Raw genomic sequence first — 21013 nt, 5'->3', positions numbered from 1 at the left:
CTGCTGCTCCCCCCTCAGCCGGGCAAAGTGAAGAGTCAGCAACTTCCCAGCGCCCGCTGAAACGCTCAACAGCCCAGGGAGACCAGAGCGCAGGCGCTGACAGGGACTGGGTGTTAAGGGACATGCTGGGAAATGTAGTTCACCCGCCGCTGCCTGCCGACAGGGGCCCTCGGACCCCTGCCGCCAGCTGTACTACCAGTCCCAGAATGCTCCGCGCGACGCTGCGAGCCGCCCCAGTTGAAGCGGGTGGCGGCGGAGGGGAGCAAAAAAAAAAAAAAAAAAAAAAACAACAACAAAAAACAAAAAAACCACACCGCAACCCAAAACAAGGAAATGGTGCAGGGAGGGGGTTCCCGGCGCTGGGGGCGCTGATCCCGCCGCGCCCCCCTCCCCCATGGGTGAGCCATGGACTACGAGTTCAAATCCAAGCTGGCGGCCGAGCGCGAGCGGGTGGAGGATCTGTTCGAGTACGAGGGCTGCAAAGTGGGGAGAGGCACCTATGGGCACGTCTACAAAGCGCGGCGCAAGGACGGGTAAGAGGGGAGGCGGCGCTGGCACGGGACGGGGGCTCCTGGCTCGGTCCCCCGGCTCTCCTGGGGCGGCGGGGAGCCGGGGGCGGCCGCGGTGCCGTGAGTCCCTGGGTGTGCTCCCCCCCCGCCGCCCCTGATGCTCGACCGCAGGCTCCCGGGGCACCATCTCGACCCTGCAGCTTCGCGCCGTGGGGCGGGCGCGGGGGAGGCTGCGGTTGTCCGTGGCCCCTGGGGGCAGGGGCTGGCGGTGACAGCGGGGCTGGGCGGGGCTGGCTGCCGCGCCCCCCGCCAGTGGGAATTCCCAGAAATCCCCGCCTGCCCCACATATACAGGGGAGCGCGGCTTGCGGGGAATCGGTAGTTGTGCGGCGAGTCCAGGTGCGAAGGAGAGAGAGAGTGTGAGTGTGAGTGTGAGTGTGTGGACGACATAGGACAAGGGGCGTGTGAAGGTGGGGTTGGCTTTGGGGGGGACAGTGGGAGGGAGAGAGCCAGGGTGTAAAGGTGGGGGGCAGTGGGAGGGAGGGGACAATACTGGGGTGAAGATGGGGGTTGGTTGTGGGAGGGGGACAGCCCTGGGGTGAAAGTGGGGAGTGTGTGTGTTGGTGGGTGAGCAGTATCAGGGAGATTGGGGAGAGCCCTTGTGCATGTGTGTGGGGGGTGGGGGTGGGGAGTCAGGGTGTCCTGATTGGGGTAAGGGCTTGAGGATGACCTGTGGTAGCCTTGGTAGTAAAGTATGTGTCAGTGTCCCTTTCTCCCTGCAAAAGATGGGCACCAGCAATTTTCCGCCCCATGCTCCACCCAGTAACTTTACTGTTTCACTTGAAGTCATGAGGGATGGTGAGGCAAAGGGAAAAATAGGCTAAAGAACCTAACTCTTGAAAAAGTTTTGTAAACTTTGTATTAAAGTAGAAAATCCAGCTTTCAGAAAACGTATTTACGAAACATGACTTTGTGTGGAGGTGGTGGTGAGATGCAGGTGCAACTCCACTGACTGGTACATCCGGGCTTCATATAGCTCATAAATGTGCTAATTAAGCACTTATGTTCAGGGCCCCAAGCAGGCCCTGAGTGTTTTAGCAAAAAAAAAAAGACAAAGCTAACAAACAACCCTGTTCCACACAAATAAACCAAATTAAAGAGTATTCTGGGTATATTGATGCTAGCCAGTGTGTTCTGTATGGGCTGAGTGGAGGTCTCTGTCAAGTGTTGCTTCAAATATCTTATTTTGTTTTTGAATAAATGTTTCCATCCCCAACCCCAGAATTGTTAAGGATATGAAATTTGTTAGCTGCACAGTAATGTGGTGGTGGTAAGTGTCTCTTATCCATTTTGTGATACATTTAATAGCACAGTATAGTACAAATTGAGTGAAGTGGTGCTAAAAAGTTAGGTTTTCTTGTTGTCCTAGTGAGGTAATTCAGTATGTCTACTAAATGTGTGAGGTTTTTAAGTATGGAAAATTCCCTAAGGGTATTGTGTGCTACCTGAACACTGGAGGTGCCAATGCTTCATCAAAATTATTTTTAAAATCCAAAAGAATGACCTGTTGTGCTTGCTTCTACTTTTCCAATCACTACTGTGTAGAACTGTGCTGTAGTTTCTAATAAGTCTGGTAATTGTTAGATGTGTATGACAAAGCCCTGGCTGGGATGATTTAGTTGGGGATTGGCCCTGCTTTGAGCAGGGGGGTTGGACTAGATGACCTCTTGAGGTCCCTTCCAACCTTGATATTCTATGATCATACTAGCTGATAGCTAGGCCCAGAATGAGATGTGCTGCTCTCCTTCCTATCATGCTGCACAGGTGGGATTGTAGTGCCCTAGCTAGCTGTTACTATTCCTTGCTCATCTCATTTCATTGTATTGCAATTCTGTGATTAAAACTTAGCTATATCTAAGGTTTTAAAAAATCAAATGTTGATGCACACTTCAGACAGCATGAATATTTGCTGGAGAATATAATTCTAAACACCTCATTCAAATCAGTCAGACCTATAGGAACATAGGATAGTGTTCAGTGGGTTTTTTTTTTTTAAACAAAACTATTATGTGTGTTGTGTGTGTGTATAAGGGTGTATTTACAGAGCTGCTCTGTACACATTCAGTTTTTAAAGACACTTGTAAGTTCTTATCTTTCCACGGATGACTAATTCTATGTAGACTTCCATCAGTATAGTCAAGTGGAGTTTTGGAAAAGCAACAGGATGTTAAAAATACAAACTGATTATCATTTAAATTCCATTATCACTTTACAAAGGAATGACTGTGAACACAGTGATTAGAGTTCTGTCCAGTGCAGTGCTGTGGAGGGCAATCCGTATTGGGTTCAGTTTTAACACATTCCTCTGTGATCTCCTGGTACAGGTAAATAGCTTGTTAGAGTAATCTAAATTTGCAAGACACATTAAGGCTATGTCTACACTAGAGAGCTTACAGTGGCACCAATGCAGCTGCACCACTGTAAGATCTCTCGTGTAGCGCTTTGTGCCGTTAGGAGAGAGTTCTTCTGTCAACATAATCAAACCACCTCCAACGAGCAGCGGTAGCTGTGTCGGTGGGAGAAGCTCTCCCACTGACATAGAGCTGTGCACACTGCCACTTACAGCAGAGAAACTTGTGTCACGTGGGGTGGTGTTGGTGTTTTGTTTGTTTTGTTCACACCCCTGAGTGGAGCGACATAAGTTTTGCCAACGTAAGTGGTAGGGTAGACGTGGTCTTAGTTAGTAGAGTATAATACTGAGGCTAGACTAATAGTTGAGAGACTGAGGACTGGTCCAAGTCCACGACTGGGAGTCAGGAAATCTGATTCCAGCTCCAAAGCTGACTGCTGTAGCCTTCAGCATAAAGTCTAGTTAATTTCAAAAAGAGAATTTAAAGAAGTTCCAGGTACTACAGGTGACACTGAGCTCCCCTGATAATTTTGGTGATTTTACAATTACATTTTCCTTTTTTATGGCTCTTCTCATCCTTGTTACTGCGTGAAAGATCTTTGGAAACAAAAAGAAATAATAGTTTAACTGACTATACTCACAGTGCTGTCAAACACATCAGGTAAACTGAAAAAATCTTTGTTATAATAATCCTTTGAGTTACTTGTAAGAATTGGTTCCCCCCCCCCCCCCCCGAAGTATAATTTTTCTGTCTTAAACTTAAAAGTTGATTTTACAAATGGAAAAACTGAAGGTGTACAATGGGGATATTGTTCATATACTTTAAATGGGTGTTGGAAATATTATAAGGGACTTGTACCTAGAGTCGTTAAAATGTTAGAAATATTGGAAGGAAATAAAATGAGACTGAACTTCAAACAATGGTAGTTAATACATCTGTGTGAGAAATGATCCAAAAACTACACTGGACACGAGAAAGAGGAACTGGAAAGAGGTGATGATGAAAAGGACTTAAAGGTGATAGTGGACAGTAATGATGCCAAAAATGCCAATCAGGGTGGATAAAAATCAATGATTTAAAAAAAAAAAATAAAAAATTGTTTTTTTCCCTCAAAAAGCATTTTATCAAAAAAATCCGATCTAAAGATAGTTTTAATTAAAATACATTATAGCTCAAAGATATCTCTTCATGGAATAGCTATGCTTAGTTTTGCAGTTCTCAAACTGTGGAATTGTGTCTCCAGAGATAACATGCTTGTTAACAGCAAAAATGTTTTAAATAAATAAATAAATGATATATAGAGGTGAGAAATAACAAACCTCAACCCAATTGTCCCTCTTTAATTTTGTGTACACAGAGTCAATCCCTTACCTCTCTCTAAAAGTGCAAAGTTTCAAAAAGTACAATGAATAGAAGATTGTTGGGGGTGGAATAGATCTGGACAAGGAGAAGAAGTCTGGAGATAAATGTGAGAAGGGAGTGACAGGCATTAGAAACAAAAGTGAAACTGAGCAGCATATTCCTGTAGTCTTGAAGTCTTTCTGAGTGTAGCCTTCATTGCTTTGAGATCTACCATACCATTCTCTCACTAGAAGGGAAAGCAGGCCGTAAAAGAGACCAGGTTTGGGAATAAGAACCATTCAAGAAATATATGTTTGCTGATGATGTTTTAAAGAAAATCACACCAGTGAACTGGTGGAAGTCACTTAACCACTTGGATTCAGAGACTGTTGAAGTGATCATCTCACTTTTAACAGCAGTACCTTCTTCTGCTGGTATAGAAAGAATATTTTCTTCTTTTGGACTAATTCATTCCAAATTGAGAAATCGTTTGGGACCTGAAAGAGCAGGAAAGCTTGTTTTTCTTTTCCAGATTATGAACAAACAGGAAAATGAAGGTGAAGACAACTGAGTTAGCTGCAAAGCCAATATTTTAAGATTCTCATGTTGACCTGGCTGACAGTCAATTTAATTTTTTATAAATATTTCATGTAACTATTTTAGTTAAAAACAATTTTAATAAAAACAAACCTGATTTAAAAAAACTTTATTAACTAAAATTCAAAAATTTATATGCTTGTTTTGTTAAAATATATGTTTGCTTTTGAAGGAAAAAAAAATCCAGAATACATAATGTTGTTTTAGTTAAACACAACAATTTAAATGTCTGTCTGGTGATTTCTCCTCCTAATACAGCATGACAAGAAAATCCTCCAAATATTAATGATTAACCTGTTGAACTGGAGATAGTTCACCTCCCAATGACTTCATAAATATCTGCTTATATTAGCTTTGGTAAATGAAACAACCAAACAATCATTCATTTTCTGATAGAGCTGTAAAACTAGTCTGAAAAGTTTTCAAAATAAATCACTTGAAAAATGTATAGTGTGTACCTTCTAAAAATGAAACCTACATCTATCTCTGAGTTGTGAAGAATATGTATTAAGGTTATAATAACCAACAAGAATGCACTTTTATGTAGAAATCCATGATTAAATTGAATCTTCCTGACTAGTGATTTAAATTATTATTTAAATCAAATTCACCCAGATGCCAATATCACTTCTGGGCTGCATATCCAGAAGCTTCACTTTGTGGAGTATGGAGGTGATCGTTGACCCTTTCTGTATAGTACTAGTCAGAGAGTCCACAACAGGAATTTGTTGTACAGTTTTAAGGTACCGCAGTACTAGAGATGTTGTCAGATGATCAAAAGTAATTTGAACAGCAGCCAAAATGACTAAGGGACTGGAGTGACTGATTTATGGACAAAACTAACTAAAATATCTTCATAGAGAGAATGTACTCACTGCAACTAGATGTAGAGTCCTCTTGTCTGGCTACAGAAGGAGGAGTTTCCTTAAGGAATTGTGAGGAGAGGGAAGGGGAACTCCACTGAACAAAGTGGATGGTGCAAAGGGAAGTGGCAGGTCCAGGTGTGGGGAAATCCTAGCCTTACATGTGCCTTGGGTGGGGTGGGATTTATATCCTGTACACTGCAGTAGCAACGTGTTCTATCTCAGACCAGCAACAGGTGGCCCATGCCCATACTCATTACAGAAGAAAGATGGTTCAAGGGTAAACAGGAGTTGGAACAGATTTTTTTGGGCGGCATCCCCTGAGGAAGTTGGGGGAAAGGGGCTTGGGACTCCTAATGTCTGGTTGTGAGAATCCCCAGGGTACAGTCTGTACTGGTGAACAGCAGTGTTCCCTCAGTTCTCCAACCTGGGGTGCCTTTTACACAGCTTTGCTGAGACAGAGACCGCTCCTGACCTGATCTCACTGTCGCTTCAGCTTGCAAATTACTCCCAGCTATACCGCCAGGTGCTACAGCCAGCCACCCTTGAATTACACTGCAAAGGAACACCAGCAAATTTGCAGACCCAGACTTCCCTCAGAAATGTGTATCATATACTGCTCAGCCCTCTCCTGGACAATACAAGCTCCTATAAAGTCTATCATTTTTTTTAATAGAAAATGATATGCATAAATCCTGTTATGTTCAATGGAGTTTCCCAGACACTTCAGTTCAAGCACACTGGTTTAGATAAAACAATGACACAAGTTTATTAACTATAAGAAGATAGATTTTAACTGATTACAAACAAAGAGGCATAAAAGTCAGAATTGGTTACAAAGAAATAAAAGGTAGAACTCAACTAACGCCTAACCTAACAAGCTAAGTGGATTCAAAGCAAAAATCTCTCACTACGGTAATTTCTCGCTTAAAGTTGTAGTTATGTTCCTGAAAAATGCGACTTTAAGCGAAACGATGTTAAGCGAATCCAATTTCTCCATAAGAATTAATGTAAATGGGGGTGGGGGGTGTTTGGGTTTGAGGGAAATTTTTTTCACCAGACAAAACTATATATATATATATATATATACACACACACACACACACACAGAGTATAAATTTTAAACAAACAATTTAATACTGTACACAGCTATGATGATTGTGAAGCTTGGTTGAGGTGGTGAAGTCAAAGGGTGAGATATTTCCCAGGGAATGCCTTACTGCTAAATGATGAACTAGCTTTTGGCTGAGCCCTCAAGTGTTAACTCGTTGTTAATGTAGCCTCACACTCTACAAGGCAGCACAAATGGAGGGAGGGGAGACAGCATGGCAGACAGAGACAGAGGCACACACCCTGTGTGAGAGAGAGATGTGCATTGCCTCTTGGTGTACGCTGACCCCACTCTAAGTATACTGTCTTTTTAAGTAGATCAGCAAGTTGAGATAGCAGCTGCTGCTGCCAGGAAGCTCCCTCCCTCCTGAGCCCTGTCATGTCCCCCCGCCCCATGGAGATGGGGTGGAGGAGCAGGGGGAGGGGGAAACCCTGACATTAACCCCCTTCTCTTCCCCTCCGCCCCTGCATAGCAAGCAGGAGGCTCCCGGGAGCAGCTCCAAGGCAGAGGGCAGGAGCAGCACATGGCAGTGGGGGGAGAGACAGCTGAATTGCCAACAATTGATAGCCTGCTGGGTGGCTGCCCCACAGGGAACTTAGGGGAACGGGGAGCTGATGGGGGGGCTGCTGGTCCACCTTGGTTCCAAGCCCCCACCAGCTAGCTCCAACGGGCTGTTCTTCCTGCAAGCAGTGGACAAAGCAGGTGGCTGCCAAACGACGTTATAAGGGAGCATTGCACAACTTTAAATGAGCATGTTCCCTAATTGATCAGCAATGTAACAACAAAACGTTAATCAGGATGACTTTAAGTGACTTACTGTACATTCGAGCAGTCTTACTGGTGGAATTCCTTTCTTCCAGGATCCCTCCCCAGTCCAGTGATGCCTCCTTTGTCCTTTAATTGTTGTCAATGCCATGAGTAGAGATGAAGGGAGAGATGATTTGGGGCATCTGTTCCCCATTATTTATAGGAATAATCCAGTTTCCAGCCAATGGCAGCTGCGGGGGTGGCACTCAGGGTGGGGGCAGCGTGTGGAACTTCCCTGATCGCACTTGCACCTTGGAGCTGCAGGGACATACTGGTTGCTTCCGGGAGCTCTGCGGCACCAAGGCAAGCAGGGAGTCTGCCTTAGTCCCGCTGCACTAAATGGCTGTTTTAATGGCCGGGTCAGCAGTGCTGACTGGAGTTGTCAAGGTCCCTTTTCGAGTGGGTGTTCCGGTCAAAAACTGGACACCTGGCAACCCTAGACTTCTCTAAAGTCATACCACAAGTTACAGAAGAGCTGGGAATTGTCAGACTGCTCAATTCACCCACATACGTCCTACTCAATGGCTTGTGCTGCTTGTCTTCTGACTTGTTGAACGTGCAATGCCATGTACTTTATCATAGTAAAATTTCTTGTGTTGCTGCATGAAGTATATTAGTTGACTTAGCATGGTAAGTGTAGAGCACTACTGTTGGTTTCTTAGCTTGAAGCAGAACCTGAAAATTTGTCACTATAATTTGTGTAATTAAAAAGAAAAAAAACCTCCATATACCCCCATAACAAGCAACACATACAAATTAAATGAATCTGTACAACTTGCTAGTTGCAAAACACACTGAAAAATCATGAAATAAGAATTATGTAGTTAGTGTTGTCATGATTGATAACTGTGAATGAAATGACATGACATAGCTGGAGATGATGAAGTGGCTCTACTTTCCAACAGGACAAAGTGAATGGTGATGGATACTTGCTGCTCTTTCCTTAAGGCTCTCATGTGCAGAGTTTTTTAGGGATGTATCATGCCTCCCCCTTCTTCAATGTCTGAGACCTCTTAAAGATGTGAGGTGCTCTGGGCTCTGCTGCCCACGCTATGCAAATACCACACCATTATATAACATTTTCCACTGCATCCAGTGCCACTACAAAGGTAGTGATGTGCTTGTAGGATTTGAAGGGGAAACCAGATGAATCTAGGTGACAAGAGTAGGAGACAAGATAAGAAACAGTTAAGGGTTTTTGTCATGGGAGTAGAGAAAACTGGACTGATTGCATAAGAGGGCCAATTTTCATAACCTATTGAAGAAAAACTGGCAAGATTTAGTGATTGACTTACTGAAGAGAGAGAAGGGGGGCCCACAAGGAATGGATAAGTTACCATCCCCTTGCACAAGGAGGACAGTGGATGTTAGAGAGGGGAGAAAGAAAAGAGTGTTTGGGAGGAAAAATTAGTTCATTTTTGCTGTGTTAAGTTTTAAACCGGTGACAACTGAATATCAGGAAAGGTGTTTGAGAAGCAAGACTGAATGGGGGTTGTCAGGAGCTGAATAGTCTTTCCATAACCTCTCCTTTATTTCCACACTCCCCTCCTCCCTCAATTATAACTCAAACACTGAATGGGAAAATGAATCATGTAAAGAAAAAACAATTGTAAACTTTGTTTTCTACTTCCCAAAGATGTATCTACTCTTGACCTTGCTTGCTGGCATTCAGGAATTGAAACAAAACCAGCATTTTTTAATATCTCAGGTTTCGCCGTGGATGAAACAAAGTAGTAATTGACCTGAAAAGATTGTTTCAAATAGTGATGTATTTGACTGAAAGAATGCTGAATCCACTTCAGGACAGTTGTTTTCACAAAAGAATTAGCAAACAGAAGGAGGGTAGTGTGGATACCAACAGCTCCCTTGGCTCTAGGTTGACCTAAATTAAGTCAATCTAATTCTGTAGTGTAGACAAACCCTAAGCCATCCTTATAAATTTACTTCTGGTTGTATCCCTATCTCTGATAGGTTAAAAGGGTACTATTAGTGGCAATCTAATACATTTTTAAAATTTATAGTAATTTTAGGTAAGTCCCTATCCTAACTCTTGTGGTATTAAGATGTCATCTTATTTTTTTTTTTTAACTTTTCTCTCATATTGGTGTGTGAAATATCCCAGGGCCGAATGGTGAAGTTGAGTATCTATAAAGTGTTGTTAATTGAAAACTAAAGATTTAAAAAGATTAGAGAAATAAACTTTGTGTTTCTAAAAATAGTAGGCAAAAATTTCACAAGCAAGGTCTTCACTACAGACTTGTATCAGTATAACTACATTGCTCAGGGGTGTGAAAATCCACACCCGAGCAACTTTAACTCTTCCCCATAGGGAAACAATGGGAGAAAAGTTTTAATGTTTTTAAAAATCAGTTTAATCTATTATGGGACAACAAGCAGTTATATGATTGTTATATAATTTGGGATAATTGCAACATATTCTCCAGTATTTTTATCCTAAATAGTAATATATATTCTTAACCTTAACTCCATCTTAATGTAGTTTTTCATCTGGGCATTTAGGAATGAAGTAAAAGTATTTTAAATAGTGTACTGCACATGTATAGTATCATAGTCTTTTGACAGTGCATGATAGTGATGCTTCAATTGCATGCATCAATAATAATTTCTAGCTGTAGCATGCTTAGTTATGTACCTTAATATGGTCGCTCCCTTTCTCACATTCTCCCTTTTCATGCTGCTCTGACAGGTTGCATAGCTTGACAGACAAAGCAAAAATTGAGTTCTGAAAGTGGATCTACAGCTCATCATCTGGAAATACAGATACACTTTTATATGAGATTTTAGTTCCTCAGCTTTTAAGCCGATCAATTTGCTTAATTCCAAGTACTTTGTTCTAAACTTTAACATCCAAAATACTGCCCATAAAAAGAGCAATGCAGGTGAATTTCCTAAAATAGTACCCTTTGCTTAACTTGTGCAGGCAGAGAACAAAGAGCTCAGATCAGCTTACATGTTCTGTATGCAATAATTTGGCTTCAATGGTGAATAATCAGAATACTGCAAAGCACAATGTTGATATGATTCTAGTGTTCTGTTGTCCAGAATGCTAGTGTAATAGGCTAAAAATATTACTCTGAGTGTTGGTATTTAGAATATAGCACTTACTCTGAATGAGTAGTTCATGTAAACAGAATAGTTTTAGCTAATATTGGAGACTAATAATGGCATGTTACCGTGCATGATGACCTGCATTAATTGTGTATTAGATAGACTTTAGACCAGACTAGGGAATTATATTTATACCTGTTCAGTCGGCTGTGCTATGCAACGCAAACTGAATATGCTGCAATCAGGGGTACTGTAACTGCATTTCAAAAGAACTTACCATGATGTTCTTGAATAAAAGCTCTTATTTTTCTAGAAGAATGAAGGAAAGTTACAGTCCTGGCTGAGTTCTTCTTGTCATCCGACACCAGGCTGCTGTTTTGGAACCAAGCTTAGGATCCTGCATGCTTCACGCCTCCTGAATCTGAGTAGCATCTGAGGCCAGACTACAAGACAGGCACACTCCTGGGGTTACAGACTCCTGCCTAGTACCCATTCTTAGGATGTGGGGCCCAGTTCTTCTAAGCCACAAGATCAGTGCCTAGTTGCTTAAGACCACAAGACCCCCAAGTCTCCCAATAGTGTAAGCATGCCCTCCCCAGAGCATCACCCTCATGAGTGCTCTAGTTTATGATTTAACTTATCAGGCTACTTGACAGTTAAAGCAAGGAACATGCAGACTTTGCAAAAGAATGTCTTAACTATATACACTTTCCTCATAGAAATGTACAAGAGTTAGCTCCCCTTTCCCTCTTACAGGCTTGTGGCATAGATGGTTATTTCAGCTAATAAATCATTAACCAGTCAATAGTCTTGGTTGGTAGCCTCCATTGTTCTGCTAGGGCAAGGCTATTCAATTGTTGATAGTCCTTGATGTTCCTAGTTCAGTTTCTTAGACATTGTCTATTTTCTGCCATATGCAGAAGATTTTAATACACACAGAAGGTCATAGTCAGCAATAGGGTTCATTAATTCACATGGAATTCATAAATTTACATAAATTCCCCAAACTGTCAGTGCTAGTTTCAGTGTAAATAATGCAGTTTCTGGACTCCTTGATGCAAGAAGTCATATTAAGATCTTTTGCAATGCAATTATTTCTGATTCCACCATGTTCAGTATGCCTGAGTTGTCAGTTATTGTTCACTTTTCATCTTGGATTCAGTCAGTATCCAGGATAACTGCTTGTAAACTTCACTTGAACTTTTAGGAAAGGATGGGATCATAATCTGCTTAGTAAGAACAATCTTGCAAGTATCTCTTTGAAATGGAGAAACCATTGGGCTTTTTGGTGCTAGTGCCATGAGACTCTCAGGTGTGAAGTCCCATTCTTGAATTGGTCTGATACCTGGTGATGACCAGGAGGGAACCCAGCAGTGGCTCAGAAGAAATGATTTTGTAGCAACAGGACACTGAGCAGCAGCAGTAGCTGGAGGAGCTCCTGCAGGATAAATGAGAGAAAGAATGGTGTCACCACATGGCAAAGATCTTGTCTATATTAGAGAATTTTGCAGCTGTGAGAATAATTCCCTCCTGCCCCAAAATTGAAATGCACCTTCTGACCCAAACTAGTGCTTCAGTGGATTGTCAGGGATTAAGTAATGTCCTTGTAGCCTTTCATGTTGATTAAGGCTCAATCATTACTTAGTCCTGACAAATTTGGCACCAGTCATTTGCTGGCACAATTGTTTGAAATAGTCATCCAAGCATAGGAGGAAGTGGAGTTACCAGTTTTTCTCTATACTGCCTCATCTAGTGAACATCCTAGAATTCCCTCTCTGCTCTTTGCGATATCCCCTCTCCCTATGTCTCACATATTATTCCTTCCCAGCCTTCACTAGTGCCCCTGGATCACTCCATAAATAAGCAAACCAAGTGTGGTTTTCTGGCTGCAGGTCCCAATCGGACAAACTATAGGTAGTCCAAATACTTCTTGACACCCATTCCTTGAACATTACGGTCTGTTTCAATCTTCTAGTAATTTGACCTAGATAATATGAGCCTTATTAGAGGGAGGGTAGGTTTACTTGAAACCTCAGATATTTTAATCATGACCAGTTGCTGGTAGCTACGTGGCTCCCATGGGCCTACATACATTCCCAAAGTAAAATTGCATGTATTTAGGGGTGAAGCCCTGATTTGATGTCTCAGACTTGCCATGACCTGCCTTTGAGAACAGAGAGGTCCAGACTCCTGAGAGTCTTTGTTTCTCTTAGTGTCCCCTGTTCAACTTCTCCAATTTTTTAATTATGGAGACATATAACCTTGAAGGTCTATTTAATGCATCATATTTGGAGGCACCAGACTCCTCTCAACCTTTATTTAAAAAAAATCTGGTGGCTTGTTTAGAATAGCTTGTATTTTCAACTGTGCGTGATGCAGTGCGTATTATTGCTCTCCTTATTAGATGGGGCATCTCTTGAGCTACTCTACTCTCCCCGACTGAGATGCTTGTGATGATATCTTTAAAGGAGGAAAAACTACTTGCTTTGTAGTTCTGTTTCTTTGAAGATATAATCTTGCAGAATTCTCTCTGTTGCTCAAGTCCAATCAGACAACTTCTAGAGGGTTGAGATCAGACTGAGAATCCTGAGAGTTCCTCAAAGAAGTAGAATATCAAGGGAAATAATTATCCATTGTACAATCAATACCTTTTGAAAATCCTTATAGAAAAATATTCAATATGTTGGGAAGTAAATTGGGGTTTTCTTTCCCAAATAGAGAGGTATAATACCGTCCATGTTTGGCAGTTTTCCACACCCAAATACTTGTATTTAATAAAGTGAGGTTATTTTTTATGTATTCTGGAGGGCAGGGATTATTGTTATCCAGAATGAGAACTACACATGTAAGGGAAATGCTGGATAGTTCTGGTTTACTAATTTTTTTTTTTTTTTGAAACCTTGGATAACTTCTTGACTCATTCCTTGCTTCAAGTAAAACTCCAGACAAGAATATGCTCTAAAAATCGTATACCTGTTTACTGTCAAAACTTGTTTCTATGTCTACTTATGGTAACAAGTATGTAGCTTGGCTGCTGCTGAATAGTATTCTCTGTCACAGTTTCAGGATAACTGCACCTGTATTTCCCCCTCTTTGGTCCCTCAAGGGCACCCCCTTAAAAGCTTCTGTTTCCCAACTGTCACCTCTCCTGGGTGAAGACCTGCATCTCACTGTGGCACTCTGTGCTTCAAAACAGCACCCTGGAATCCCCATATTCACCACTGTCATATAATTATGACATGTTTTGTACAAAATATACCTTGTGAGGTATCATTTTAAAAGTCTTAACCTGTTAAACATTAATATCCTGTTGGATTGTATGTGCTATCATTGTATGTAAAGTTACGAAGTTTTGCTATGTGTGTGTTACTGAAATATGTTGTGAGGTTGTGAACACCCACAACCAGCCTATCAGATGCAACTGTGGAGGAGCCAGAAGTGCTGATGGCCCATTAAAGGGACTCCATGCTCCTAAGGATTATCCCAGGAACTGTATACTTCTCACAGATAACACATAGGCAATGGAGACTGCTTGACACGCGTCATAGCAAAGGATCGTTCCAGCAAGCTGGAAGAAACTATAAAAGAGGGGAAGTGACATAATCACTTGGCCTCACTCCCCCCACAACTCAACACCTGGAAACACAACTGGAGGACAAAGACTGAACGGAGGAAGGTGATCCTGGGCTGGAGGAGAGTTCTGATGAGCTGGATGCGGCCCCTAGGCTGTAGTTTGCCCGCCCTGGTCTAGTGCCTAACTTTGTATAAAAATATACATGAATATTAATGAGCATAGTTCTGTATTTTGGCTAGAAGCTTGTTCACTTTCTTAAATATCATTTTAAACTAACAGTCTAACTCCTACTGTGTTTATTTATGAAATGTTGTTAGCTTTTTTGAGGGCAAATCCATCAGACAAGCTAAATTTATAAAGGAATTAATCTGTTCCTTTTTAAACTTGCTCAATCAACTATTAACTACCTGTTCTTGTCAGTGTGATGAAGTGATATAAAATGTTTGAACACCTTATCAGACTACAGTTTGGAAAAACATTCTTAATCTTATAAACATCTTGATTCTGCTAATTCTGAAGCATAGTAAAGAAGTTTGGTGTTCAGTAACACGCAGAAGAGAGAGTTCAAGAAGCAAGTGTGATTGAACTATTAATTAATGAATCTGCATTTAGCTAATCAACACCAATGAGCAGCGTCTCACAACTCTCAGGCCAATACATAGATGAGAGCTGTAATGAGGTCACATGTTAGCAAGTTCTTAAACTAAGAAAATTCATTTGTTTACGTCTGAATATGACATAAAGTGACAACATACGAGAATTATCTAAAGTGATGGTTCGTGAAGGGTAACTTCGAGCACTCAGTAGGTAATCTGCTGCACACCATCCATCCATCTCATCATAGGTCATCCCCTACTATGATGATCCTCCACCATTTCTTCCATAATGACTTTCTTAGGGTGATTTCCATCTCTGTGCCTCATGTGACTAAAGTACATAAGTTTTGCATTTGATTTCTGACATCAAGGTCTGCTTCTCTCCAGTAATATTTCTAACATGGGCATTTGCCTTCCCCTCCCCCCACCCGGGAGATACGTGTCTTGGCCATCACCACATTTCAAAAGCTCCAATTCTTTTCTTGTCAGCAGCGTTAACTTTCCATGATTCACATCTTTAAATTGCTATGGAAAAAAATAGGATTTTCACCAGCTGCACCTTCATACATTTTGAGATGCCAAGTTTTTTCCACACTTTCTTAAAGGTGGCCATAGCTGAGTGAGCCATCCCTAGTAGTCTTCCAATTTCTTGGGAACAGTCTCCTTGGGGTTGTATGTATATGATCCCAGATAATTAAATTCATCAACTGCTTCTACAGTTTGTCCATTAATCAGTGAAGCATGTGATCAATGCATGATTGTACTCTCCACACTTTTCGGTGATGTGACTTGGTGACATGTGCCTCAGCCCTCTCTGAAACCAGCTTGTTGTGGTGATAGTTCTGCTTCTGTCCTTCATTTCATGCAGTCCTGGATTATGTAGAGCATAACTTTGCTTTCATGAGATATCAGGGAAATGATATAATAGTTACCACACTCTATTATGTTTCTCTTCTTTGATAACGGCAGAAAAATTCCCTTCATCCAGTCCTCTCGCCAATTTCTAGTCATCCATATGTCCTTACAAAATTTCCATATAAGAACAGTTTTGTGATCTATCCCTCATGCTTTCTCAGGCTTCATTTTCATAATAGCATTTACCACTTTCATTCACAGGATTTAGGGCTTTTGGCTCCATACTCTCTCATCTGTCATCTTCAGGTATCAAGATTAGTACAGTAATCTCTCCCCCTGCATTTACTATCACCACCCTCAGTGAGGACTCTGCAATCGTGAACTTTTATTACGTTTGATTGTGGGTAAAACCTTTCAGTAAGAAGTCCGACTACTGTGAACATACTTCTGTATTACACTCATTATATTTCTCAGGTTCCAAACATTTTTCTCTTGTATATTCGCTCTTGTCTTATCTAGTCCGCTTTGAATCTGTCTACTCAGTTACTTATATTCTCTTCTACATTCTTCTGCCTCCCAAGCCTTTATTTCACTGTCATTTTCCTCAAGCTCAAACACCTCAGTTAACCATAGTTTAATCCTACGCTGACTTTTCGGAGTGTGTGCTTTGGTGGTTTTGAGCATAATAATTTTCATTTTATTCTAAAGTTTGCTGGGGTTCTCTTTCATCTATGCCAATGCCTAAAACCCATTCTGGACAGAAGTTATATAACTTAATTGATTCTGGACAAATCCAGATGCAGTGGACTTGTCGAATGTTGTATCATGTTAAGTTTTAATTTTGTGCTTGAGGCTAACAGCCTATGATCTGACCCACAGTCTGCACTCGGAAGACTTTGTCCATTGGACTCTTGATCACAAGCATTGCTATATTATTATATGGCCTGTCTGGTTCTTTGTCACACTATCCAGTGACTTCCACATATAGAAACATCCAGGTTTTTGGGTGAAGATGTTTGTAATAACCGGGTGATTAGAGCAGCAGAATTCAACTAAAAGTCTTCCTCTCTCATTTTGTGAGCCCAAACCATTGTTTCCCATTACATCCTGCTGAGCTTACTGCGCTAACATTCATATTTAAGTCCCCAATTTTCTCATGGTGTTTTAGTTACTGTTCAAGTCACTCATAACCACAACCTGTCCTTTTAATTGCTGGCACCTCCTATCCAGTATGGTTTGTTGTGCCTTCTGGCCTGGAGGGTCTCACCATCTTGTGCTACATGTGATTCACTTTAACAGAGGATAGTTTCCTGCTGCTTTCTCTCCGGTTTGTGGCTGCTGTTGGTTAAATTATGATTTAACTCTTCTGCCTTTTGATGGTATTTTCTCCATTGAAGATTCCATTTGCCTACTCAAGTGCCAATCCTCGTGAAGGCATTGGCATTTCTGAAGCTTGCCAGTTACTTTGCCGCCACTCAGCACCTGGTGTTAGCCAGTCACTGGTTGTATCATGTACTGCCATGATGATACCATCTAGCCTAAGTCTTGAGCAAGTTCTTCACTTTTACAAAATAGGCTAGAGCATTAGTAAGCATCCTCATTACAACTAAACTACAGTTGTCAAAAAAGACTACATTTTTTATAGATTTTCCTTGCTTCTTAAACTCTCTCTCTCTGTAGCCCCCCCACCTCATTCAGTATACACTTATTAACTCCTGCAATGCATGAGTAGCCTCTTTTAGTACACAGCCCTGAGTCATTCCATGAGCACCATCCATCCTGTGTACTGAATGAGCTAGGGGTCCTGTGGGGAAAAAAATAGCATGGAATGATGTAATTAAAGACTGTTACAATGCATATGCACAAGGGGCTGCAAATTAAGGTTGTGTAGGCAACCTTAATAACAACATTTCCCAACTTTGGTGCTTTACTTTGCAGCTTTGATGGTCTTTTAATGTATTCTTTTGTATGTAACTTTTTAGGATTTTGAAAAAGTAGATAAGGGGGAAAAACAACATTCCATCTTTTGGAACCATTCGGGCACTAGGTTGTCAGGTCCAAGGTGCAAAAAACTCAGACACACAGGATTATCCTGAGCCCCTAAAATTGGACAGCTGGCAGTTTGTACTTATCACCCTTACAGATTTCCCTGGCCAGCTGCCTCAGAAAAAAGGATGATCCTGGGAAAACCTAGAAAGGGGGCACTCTGAACAGGTACCCATCCACTGGTTTGTCAGTGGGGTTGAAACCTTTAGAACCATAGTATAGCCCTCTACCACGTGAGCTAATGGATTAATTTGTGGTGGTAGTAGGCTGTTATTCTCTGGATGGACCAGCCACTAGAAGGGAATGTGACCCTTCTCTAGTAGTCTTACAGATATTCAGATAATGGATGATATCCCTCCTATTGAGGATGTTGGGAGTTCTGGGTTCTACTCAGGGTTCTGGAGAGGAGTCTGCTGTAGTTACAGATGTTTTGCCACTCTCCCCTTTCTCTGTTTTCCCTGCCTGAACCCTCGTAGGTACTTGTCTGCCCCAAATTGTCCTGTACGCCCTTTCCCTTTTGTTCCTCATTCCCACTCTGCTCCTCAACCCTCTGCATTCATGTCTCAGGCAGCTTTCATCTTCTCCTTCATGCTGCCTGACACCCAGTCTTGGTGCCATAACAGCCCCTGGCAACCAGGATGAGCAATTGTAGGAAAAGTCCTGCGAAGACCTGTGCTGGAGCATGCTTAGCAAGTTCTGAGGGGGAGCATGCTCAGTGAGGTCAGAAGGTTGGAAGAATTTTGCTACCAACCTCTAACAAATGTTCACTAAGCCTACGAAAGTTACCATTTGCATGAACTTGGGTGGATTTTCACTGGGGCAGCAAAAGGTATTTTGCTCCTTAGGCTGTTTCGAAGTATAGAGATGCTGGTTTATCAACTAAATGGTTGTAAGAATTTAACATTGGCAAAACAAATGTGTTTTCCCCTAACCTTATTCTCTGAAATGGCTAAATTGTTTTTACAGAAACTTTTCCAAAAAATTCAGCTCAAGGCAAACATGGAAAACTGGAGCCCAAATGGTTAAAATTTGTCTAAGTTATAAGCAACCGAAAACAAGGTCATAAGTGGAAAGTTGGGTAACCTTAACTATAATTAATTTTACAGATTATCTATTTTAAAAATTTAGTATTTTTAAAACAAATTGAGATTGTGTCCTTCCACCTGTGAAGCTAGATGCTTTAGTTACACAAGTCTGTGTGGGAGAGATACATTTGAAACAAACTTTAAGCACTTCTAGGTATGATTTAAAAGCTTTCCATATATAAATGTCACATTTCAAGTCTGATATTTAAGGGCCCTTCCAGGACTAGAAGCATGTGCATATGTTCCACTGGAAATCTTCCTCATCAGTGGAATAAAACTCTTTTTAAACACTTGGTTGTGATCCAGCATAGAATCATAGAAATGCAGGGCTGCAAGCGACCTCGAGAAGTCATCTATTCCAGTGTCTCTCAACCTTTCTAGAATACTGTACCCCTTGCAGGAGCTTGATTTCTCTTGCACACCACAAGTTTCAACTCACTTAAAAACTACTTGCTTACAAAATCAGACATAAAAATACTAAAGTGTCACAGCACTCTATTATTGAAAAATAGCTTACTTTCTCATTTTTACCATAAAATTATAAAATAAATCAACGAATATAAATATTATACTTATATTTCAGTATATAGTATACAGAGCAGTATAAACAAGTCATTGTATGAAATTTTAGTTTGTACTGACTTCGGTAGTGCTTTTTATGTAGCCTGTTGTAAAACTAGGCAAATACCTAGATGAGGTGATGTACCCTCTGTGTACCCCCAGGGGTTGGTTGAGAACCACTGATCTAGTCCTTTCTCTCATCCTGAGGCAGGACCAAGTATACCTATCCTTGTCAGGTGTTTGTTCAACCTGTTGTTAAACACCTTCAGTGATGGGGATTCCACAACTTCCCTTGGAAGCCTTTCAAGTGCTTAACTATCCTTTATAGTAAGAAATTTTGTTACTAATATCTGACATATATCTCCTGCTGCAGATTAAACCCATTACTTCTTGTTGTACCTTCAGTGAAAATGGAGACTAGTTGATCACTACGTTCCTTACAACAGCCCTTAACATATTTGAAAACTGTTGTCAGGTCTGCTCTGTTTTCTTTTCTCAAGACTAAACATGCCCAGTTTTTTTAACCTTTCCTCATAGGTCAGGTTTTCTAAGTCTTTTATCATATTTTGTTTCTCCTCTGGTCTCTCTAATGTATCCACATCTTTACTAAATTGTGGTGCCCAGATCTGGATACCTTATTCCAGCTGAGGCCTCACCAGTGCAGAGCAAAGAGGGACAATTACCTCCTGTGTCTTATGTACGACACTCCTGTTAATACAGCCCAGAATGACATTAGCTCTTTTAGCATCTGCACCACATTGCTGACTTATTCAATTTGTGATCCATTATAATCCCTGATCCTTTTCAGTGGTATTTATGGCTCGCCTGTTTTTGTATTTGTTCATTTGATTGTTTTTCTTCCTAAGTGCAGTCATTTACACTTGTCGTTATTGAATTTCATCTTGATTTCACACCAGTTCTCCAATTTGTCAGCATTATTCTGAATCCTAACCTTGTCCTCCAAAGTGCTTGTAATCCCTCTTATTTTGGTGTCATCCTTAAATTTTATAAGCATACTCTCTTCCCATTATCTAAGTCATTAATGAAAATATTGAACAGTACTGGACCCAGAACAGACCCCTGCAGGATCCCACTAGATCCCCCATTTGATAGTGAATCATTACATTGATAACTAGCCTTTGAGTATGGACTTTCAATCAGTTTTGCACCCATTTTATAGTAATTTAATATAGACTACATGCCCTAATTTGCTTATGAGAATGTCACGTAGGACTGTTTCAAAAGCCTTACTAAACTCAAGATATCATGTCTACAGTTTCTGCCTTATCCAGTGGGCCAGTAACCCTGTCAAAGAAGGAAATTCTGTTGATTTGGCATGATTTGTTCTTGATAAATCTTTGTTGTCTATTACTTATATCTTCTAGGTGCTTACAAATTACACAATCAATCATTTATTCCAGTATCTTTCCAGGGAATACTGGGTTTGTTGAAAGGTCATGCCTCCCCTACTCACATTTTGATATTTACTAGCTACTAGAAGAATTGACATAGATTCATTAAAGTATTTTTTTGAAAATCTGTTGTGGTAGTGAAGAAAGATTTTGACTTTGCTGTCATTAAAATCGTCT

General features: G+C 41.1%; 1 protein-coding gene and 1 long non-coding RNA gene across 12 annotated transcripts in view; both read left to right on the top strand.

The window, feature by feature from the left end:
- Nucleotides 1–107: 107 nt before the first annotated feature.
- The window catches only part of CDK19 (cyclin dependent kinase 19), a 230982-nt gene continuing 210076 nt past the window's right edge, over nucleotides 108–21013 (top strand). For 4 of the 11 annotated variants that reach the window (XM_043542809.1, XM_037894634.2, XM_043542807.1 and 1 more), the window contains exon 1: nucleotides 108–533. In XM_043542809.1, the coding sequence (XP_043398744.1) occupies nucleotides 123–533 (411 nt within the window). In that variant the 5' untranslated portion in view covers nucleotides 108–122. The other 7 variants (XM_027819801.3, XM_043542811.1, XM_037894636.2 and 4 more) reach the window with 7 other exon arrangements.
- On the top strand, nucleotides 1128–4849 carry LOC119565775. The gene is made up of 3 exons (XR_005224672.2): nucleotides 1128–1838; nucleotides 3514–3579; nucleotides 4793–4849. It is a non-coding gene; the product is annotated as an uncharacterized LOC119565775 (long non-coding RNA).

This window comes from Chelonia mydas, chromosome 3, assembly GCF_015237465.2.
Source record: "Chelonia mydas isolate rCheMyd1 chromosome 3, rCheMyd1.pri.v2, whole genome shotgun sequence".
Classification (NCBI taxonomy): Eukaryota; Metazoa; Chordata; order Testudines; family Cheloniidae; genus Chelonia; species Chelonia mydas.
Note: the sequence above shows the minus strand (reverse complement) of the source record. Positions and strands in the feature narration are given on the sequence as shown.